Raw genomic sequence first — 7,995 nt, 5'->3', positions numbered from 1 at the left:
TATGCCTTGTTGCAGTGGGAACTTCAGTTAGCTCCTCGTTCACCAAACATGTTGGTATGTGTGTATTAATGTTGTTGCTCCTACTGTATGTTAGCGATGCCTTGTTCTGTTGTGTACAGTGTCACCAGGCGTTGGAGCACTTTGTCTTTACCTTTTTTGCGATCGAAATGGTCATCAAGATCGTCGCCCTGGGAAAGACTTACTTCAACGACATATGGAACAAGTTTGATGTCATAATCCTCGTTGTCGAGTGAGTATCAAATGTCTCTGCAGATGAGATGACTGCAGTCACCGTGAAACGGAAGTTTTCTCATTTTAAAAACAACATTTGAGCACAAAATCCTGCAAGACCTTCTCATTAACCTCTCAAGGCTTGTTGTTGAACAAAATTAATGCACACTTTTATTTTTGTAAATGAAGGAACTCAAAATAGAAATCTTCTTCCTGTTTCTGTCCCTCAGTATCTTCGCGTACATGCTCGATGGCCTCAAACTCGACATGGAAGGTCATCATGCAGTCAGGCTGCTGCGACTCATCAGCAGACTGGCATGTAAGTTGACATTTGAACATTTGATACGAGCATTGACCAGAGATCTTATGATTTTCATTATGCAATCAGTATTTGAATTTAGATCAAATTGTTTTGACTAAAATGATTGTTTTAATCATTCTCTGTCAAGTGATGAATCGATGGATTTTATCAGCTCTAGTTTTGGTAAAGTGTTGAAACACTGTGGTTTGTATTAATTATGATGACTTCAACTCGTCAATGTGAGATGATGTCATTAAACTTAGCTTTTTACGCCCAATTCATGCACTTATTATGAAAAGATAGAATGAAGTTGCAGTGTGTTTCTAAACATACAATACAAACAATGTACTTTGTAAATACCACAATGTCAATGACAAGTATTATTAGAAAAATTTACTTAAAGTGTCCAAAGTAAAAAGATTCTTTCTGCAGGAATATTATTACTGCTGCAATAAAGTTGCATTTCACTGTTGTACTTGTGTTTAATTTAAGTGCTTTATAAACTTTTGGTTTGTATTGTGTAAGTTCAGTATATGTTTTAGTGTCAGTGTGCCGTGAGAACCATGTATCTCCAAGGAGTCAACAAGATCAGAGAAACCGATTTTCCACCAAATCCAAGATGCTTTTTAATGGTTCATTTGTATTCTGAAGTTGAAGATTTTTCTTAAACCATCAAAGGAACATTTAATCCTTCAGTTCAACACCAACATTCAAATTCAAAGTCACCACATTTGCAGATACTTGTTTTTCACTTGACAGGAAGGGGATGAGGAATTGTAACATGAAGTAACTCAAGCTGTCAGACAAATGCAGTAAAAAGTACCATGTTTACCTGGAAATTAAGTAATAATATTAAGTTGCAGACTATTAAAAAGGTCGAGCTCAAATACCTCCGATTCTTATGTCAGTACAGTACATGTGTAAATATGCTTACTGGCATTAATGTTGAATATAATTATACTGAGAGATTTCAGTGTCGACCAAAGGCAGCGTGCTTCTTTCAGGAGGCAGACGTTCCCTCGACTTCTAAGATTGGGCTTAAAACTTCCCTGTTTGATAAGTCTTCCAGTTCAGGCTGGCTCAGGGGACCCTGAAGCATTCCTGCATGGGCCGTCCCTGCTCTCCATGTTGCCACATATCTGCCATTACTGCATGTTCTTTTTTTTTTTTTACATTTTCTATCAGACATTTTAAGATGGTTCTTTTTTTCATTTTATAATCTCCTCCGCTGCTTTGACGTTTTATTGTGGTTGTCCTACTGTTTTATCTGCTCATTGTATTTTTGAATCTTTGTGTTCTTTGTGACTGTAAAGTCACGCTGTTTGGTGACTTTACACTTGAAATATATTGATTGAATGATGGATTGACGGATAAAAAACTAGAGTCAGAGCCACATGCATGTGAATTCATAGAGACTTTTCTCAACCAGTGTGGAGGTAAATCAGGTAATGTCATTATTGAGCTTTAAATAATAAAATATAAACGAATATAACAACCTGTTCTGTCCTCACAGTGTGTATGTACACACTGAATGCAGTTCAACACAACAGCCCTGTCATACAGATGTTTAAGTACTATTAACTGTTGTAAAGCTCCTGCTGGTTATAAGTAGCTCCAAACTGACATTAAAACGTTGTGATTTGTGTGTTCATCCGTGCAGCCTTCAAAGAGCTGGTGTCGGATCTCCTCAGCATCATGCCCATGCTCGTAAACGCCTTCCCCCTCTTCATCTTCTTCATCTACATCTGCAGCTTATTGGGGGTGCAGATGTGGGCTGGGGAGCTTCGCAACCGCTGCTTCCTGGAGGAGGATGTCCTCACGTAAGGAAGCTGCTTGAAACTGTCTGACCTTAACAAAGTAAATCATCCGAATATCTGCCGTCTGACTAATAGTCCAAAACCCAAAGAGAGTAATGTCAAACACAAACAAGAACAGCGAATCCTGTCTTTCGTGTCGTGATTTATAATGACTGAGATGCAGTAGATGTCATTTTAAGGTTTTATTTTGGTGGGAATACCATACAAATTTAACACAAAAAGCCCATTGCAAGCTTAGAGACACAGGTCTCGAGGGGATCTTTAATATTTGCTGCAGCATTTCGATCAATATCTTCTTAAGGTCCAAATCTTAGATTTGTGTGATTTTTCATCTACACCAAAGGAGTTTTCCTCAAATAATGGTTTAATATTATTTGTTAGGTAGTTGCTGGATGTTTGTTTGTTTCTCAGTTCTGCCTTCACTCTTCTTCTGTCCAGAAACTACAATGTGTCCATGAGTCCCTACTATTTGTCTGCGCCCCATGATAAATTCCCCTTCATCTGTTCCCTTGACCACAATGACGGGACGCGGCGCTGCCGTGACATTCCCGCTTCCTCCAAAAACGGGACCACCTGCTCCCTGGCACCTCCCCGAGGTGGTTCCCCTGGAAACGCCTCGGTCCCCGCGGTGGTCGGGGCCGGAGCTTGTGTCAACTGGAACGTGTACTACAGTGTGTGTCGCGCCGGAGATGACAACCCCAGCAGGGGAGCCACCAACTTCGACAACATCGGCTATGCCTGGTTGACCATCTTTCAGGTGAGAAAGGCTTTGATCTGTGCACAGCAGGAGGTCGAGGCCTCCACCGAACACCAACACTGTACTTTCAAAGTTAATAATGGCAGCACCTCATTTCTGGGGATCGGATGCTGATGTATTACAATATGTGTACTTCATAATATCAGATTTTTATGGCGTCTACCTCCAGGTTGTCTCGCTGGAGGGATGGACAGACGTGATGTACATGGTGATGGACTCTCATTCCTTCTGGAGTTTCCTCTTCTTCGTACTCGTCACTGTGGTAAGAACCTACTTGATTTTGTTCATGTTTTACTTAGTATTTCCTGTAGAAAATGACCCTCTCAAAGTCTAAATAATGTTTTAGCATGCTTCCATGGTGGTAACTCTATAGCAGGTCATGACCAACAGAACGGACTATTGAATGACCAGTTTCTGTTGTTCTGTAAAATTGCTTTTAGGGGACGACGATGAATGAGTTTGAGTAGTTTTGATGTGGTCCAGAACATCTGAACATCTGAACATCTGGGGCCGTATTCACAAAGATTCTCAGAACCCTCTCTGAGAGCTCGTAACTGAACAGAAACCCTGATCTCAGTGAGGCAGTGAGGAGGTGTGGTCCACCCCGGTGCTAAGTGTGACTCATCCTTTTAAAAGATGTGATTGGTTGATCCAAAACATTCCCTCTTAGTGATAATGGGCACAGAATGGACAGTGACATCCAGTGGAAATGAAATGAACTGCATGTCAATACGAGCACCATCTCTGCACAATGTAATTTGTCGCGTTTCATTAACGTGCCGTCTTTCCACGTTAGAAGAATATTTCTCTGAACTCTCTTTACTCTCCCCGACCAGGCAGGCTCCTTCGTCATCATGAATGTCTGTGCGGTCGTCATTGCCACCCAGTTCTCAGACATCATGCGAAAGAAGGCCGACAGGCAGCGTCCTGGTTTTCGCGCAACCATCAAAAGGCTCTGGAGCCAGATGATAAGGACCTACATGAGGTCAGGTTCTGTGATGGTGGTCAGATTTGTGTTTCAGATCCATACTGTTGCCTGGTAAAGTGAATATTTCCGATAGTTTTAAGTTTGTCTCTGATCTTATGGGGACTGCTGTTAAAAATGTGATTTCAGGAAAACTAACAAACGATCACAACAGCACAACACGTCGTAATTTACCTCTTGGACCATTTACACTTGTCTATGTTAATTCACATCCTGTCTGTTTACCTGTAGATTTGGTGACCAGGTGTACCCTGAGGACAGCCCGTCACCGAAAACGATGTCAATGGTAAGACTGGTTCACAACCTGCTGCAGCTGCAGAAGAAGTGCTGCTGCCTCACTAACCGGCGGTCTTCTGTCCGACTCCTTCATCCTCCAGGGTCAGATCTTCAGGCCCTGGCAGAGGAGACTTCAGAAGTCTGTCAGAAGCAAAGTCTTCACCAGAGGGATCATGCTGGCTATTATGCTCTCCATCATCACCATGGCCATAGAGCACCACGAACAGGTGAGCAGCTTGTGTTTCCACAGCCGGTGTGTGAGGTGAATGATGAATCTGTGGCTTTGACAGGCCTTTTAAAACCAGTATCATGAAAGCTGCCTCAGCTATTGCCTCCTTAAGTAACAGAGATGAGTAGAATGAGAGATTTGTCTTTGTTGCTGCTCGCGTCTGTTCTGTCTTGACTCTGTCCTCGTCTTTCTTTCCTTCTTCTCCTCCCTGCAGCCTCTGGAGTTGACCCGAGCCTTGGAGATCAGCAACGAGATCTTCACCATCATATTTGCGGTGGAGATGGTCATGAAGCTGCTGGCGCTGGGTCCTTCTGGCTACTTCACCGATCAAGACAACATCTTCGACTTTATCATTGTCATCGTCAGGTGAAATCCTCCTGCATTATTTTCAAAGAATATCACTTAACATAATTTTGATATTTCATTTTATGGGTTTTGAGCCCCATCTAAACCACCCATTTAGTTTTATGACAATGTAACAAAAAGAAAATGTGTCCAGGTGTGGAGCAAAATTCCTTGTTTGAATCGTACTGAATGCAGCTAATGTTACCATGATGAAACACAGTTTGATGGAGTGTTGTCTGTGGTTTTCAGTGTGTGGGAATTTACCTCCAAAACTGACAGCAAGCTGTCCGCTCTGCGGGCGTTTCGTGCGCTCCGCTTTGTGAGGCTCATTCACGCCCTGCCCTACCTGAGGAGACAACTGGTCGTGCTGCAGAAGACGGTCGAGGAGGCGTCCACCCTCTGCTGCCTCACGCTCTTTTTCATCTTCGTCTTTAGGCACGCACACACACACACACACACACACACACACACACACACACACACACACACACACACACACACACACACACACACACACACACACACACACACACGCGCACACACGCGCACACACCTCACCATATAGACATCATTAATGTCACAAAAAAATCTCAAATGCAGTTACTGTGATGATCTGTTTATTTGTTTGTTTGTTTGCAGCGTTCTGGGATTGCACCTGTTCGGGTGCACATTCAACCTCCACTCAGTAGATGGAAAACCCATCGATATCCGGAAGAACTTCGACACACTCCTGTGGTCCATGGTGACCGTGTTTCAGGTGGGTTCTTCACTCTCTAATCGGTGACATCTTCCATGCGATCAGTGCATCAATCTCAGTCTGTGTTCTTGAATCTGTCACTGCAGCTTCTCACTCTGGAGGACTGGAACCTGGTGCTCTACAACGCCATGGCCTCCACCACCCCGTGGGCCGCGCTCTACTTCATCGCCGTCATCGTGTTCGGCAAAGACGTGCTCCTCAATGTTCTGGTCGGCATCGTGGTGGACAAGTTCCAGGCTACGGTAAGGACCCCCTCTTTAGTTCTCACATCCAACATGGCACACTCATACACCTGCACACACACCTATTGCAGCCCCTGTTTGTCTCTGTTGAACAGCCTGCCAGTGGATCCGAGGGGAACGACTACTCTTCCTCCGACAGCTTGACCCCCAACAAAGTAAGTTCTCCATTTCTTTTCAGAACGTATGTCGATCGCTCTAAGATGCAACTTTTTAACTTCCCCCTTCACACACCCTTGCTCAGGACCCCGCTGGAGCCACACAAGAGGACAACCCAGCTCCAGTGCATGGCAGCCGCAAGCGCGCAAGTTTCAAAGGGGTACAGCTTTCAAAGTCTTGAGGGTTTGTTTTTTGTTCATGACTAATGTGTAATTTATTGACTCTTGCAGAAACAGTTGAACTTCACCCAGAGATTGTCCCACTGGCTCAAAGAGCGCGAGGACTGGTCCTTCTATATGCTGTCTCCAGACCACAGGTGAGTCTGACAACCTCCATAACACACACAACTTCACTATCAGCCCTTTGACTCTTTCTTTTAGGCCTTTTTACTGTTTACATTGTTTATGGATTTTCATTGGAGCTACGCTGATTCTTAGCAGCTGATTTAAACATGGAAAATGTGGTTACAAGCTGAGATTTATGAGTTTTAATGATGCAAAGATTTAATGACTTACTAGTTTGAAACTAACTTGTAGTTCTAAATAACTTTTATTTACCTCCTCTTGGCACTTATTGTCTTTGATTGTCTTTGATTTATTCTTCAGTTGAACTGACATGAGCTGCTCAGATTGACATGTGTGTGTTTGCGTTTAGGTGCCGTGTGTTTTTCCAGCGCATGATCTCACACAGGGTGTTTGACCCCGTGATTCTGCTCTTCATCCTCATGAACTGCGTCACCATCGCCATGGAGAGGCCCGGGATCAACCTGAACAGCTGGGTGAGACAGATGTCATGTGACCTGTTACACTACGGACGGATATACAGTACATACTCATGCACACACCCACCTACCTCAGACACATACAAACACACAGGCAGACACACACGCTGCACTTTGTCCACACAGGGTCCACACACTGTCAACACAGTGTCCACACAGCATGCCATCATTTCTGCAAAGCATCACCGCAGACTGAGAAACACACACACACACACACACACACTGGGTGGATGGAGCATATTTCATAAAACAAATGATAGACAGTTTATGTGCTACAAAATACACACAGACTGAAAATGAACATGTATGTGACCTGCAGGAACGAGCCTTCATCAGCATGTCCTCCACCGTGTTCACCTGTTATCTTCCTGATGGAGATGCTCATCAAGGTAAACACCATTTGAGATGAAGCGTTTCTTTCTTTCTGATTTTCAGCTGATGTCAGGAAAGCCTTCGTACTGTTCCAACTCTGCGTTGCTGACTTGTTTCTTTAATGGCAGGTTCTTGCTCTCGGTCTGTTTGTTGGACCGCAGAGCTACTGCAGGTCTCCGTGGAACATCATGGACGGCATGTTAGTGGTTCTGTCTTTAATCCACATCACCATCAGGCTGACCACTGGGGACGAGAACCACATGCTGGGCATCCTCAAGATCCTCCGCCTGCTGCGGACATTTCGTCCTCTGAGGTCGATACTTTGTATGTGTGCGTGTTTAAATAGGTGTTTGTTTTCTGCTCCTTCTAACAAACATCTGTTTCTTTATGTTTGTGTGTTTCAGGGTCATCAAGCGAGCCCCGAAACTGAAGCTGGCTGTGGAAGCTCTGATGGCCTCAATGAGGCCCATGGGTAACATCACACTGATCTGCTGCATGTTCCTGTTTTTCTACGCCATCCTCGGTGTTCAGGTTAGTTCCCTTACAGAAAAAAAACACTGGAGTTTCCCATGTTTTCCACTAAATACATGTTTCCTGTGTACTGGCTCAAGCTGTGATGCAGTTGAAGTGACATGCAGCAAAATCTAGAGAAACTCTGTCTCTGCTTTTATCTCACACAAATACTACAGCTGTTCAAAGGGAAGTTCTTCTTCTGTGTGGGTGAGAGCACACAAGATATTTCCAAC

The 7,995-nt window shown here is 43.9% G+C and overlaps 1 protein-coding gene across 1 annotated transcript in view; it reads left to right on the top strand.

Moving 5' to 3' along the window:
- Nucleotides 1-167: 167 nt before the first annotated feature.
- LOC138614842 (voltage-dependent T-type calcium channel subunit alpha-1I-like) overlaps nt 168-7,995 on the top strand; it is a 19,016-nt gene continuing 11,188 nt past the window's right edge. The window contains 21 exon segments of the mRNA XM_069688431.1: nt 168-250; nt 462-550; nt 2,193-2,352; nt 2,788-3,106; nt 3,276-3,368; nt 3,943-4,091; nt 4,323-4,377; nt 4,469-4,594; nt 4,811-4,962; nt 5,191-5,376; nt 5,581-5,698; nt 5,785-5,940; nt 6,036-6,095; nt 6,182-6,256; nt 6,327-6,412; nt 6,751-6,874; nt 7,197-7,235; nt 7,237-7,266; nt 7,378-7,562; nt 7,654-7,780; nt 7,939-7,995. The exon segment at nt 7,939-7,995 is cut by the window's right edge and continues 69 nt beyond it. Coding sequence (XP_069544532.1) covers nt 168-250; nt 462-550; nt 2,193-2,352; nt 2,788-3,106; nt 3,276-3,368; nt 3,943-4,091; nt 4,323-4,377; nt 4,469-4,594; nt 4,811-4,962; nt 5,191-5,376; nt 5,581-5,698; nt 5,785-5,940; nt 6,036-6,095; nt 6,182-6,256; nt 6,327-6,412; nt 6,751-6,874; nt 7,197-7,235; nt 7,237-7,266; nt 7,378-7,562; nt 7,654-7,780; nt 7,939-7,995 — 2,469 coding nt within the window.

This window comes from Brachyistius frenatus, unplaced genomic scaffold, assembly GCF_029030835.1.
Source record: "Brachyistius frenatus isolate BFR_SWC_R1_liver_20210118 unplaced genomic scaffold, ASM2903083v1 Contig_589, whole genome shotgun sequence".
Lineage (NCBI taxonomy): Eukaryota > Metazoa > Chordata > Actinopteri > Embiotocidae > Brachyistius > Brachyistius frenatus.
The sequence above is the reverse complement of the archived record's forward strand: the minus strand, read 5'-3'. Positions and strand labels throughout refer to the sequence as shown.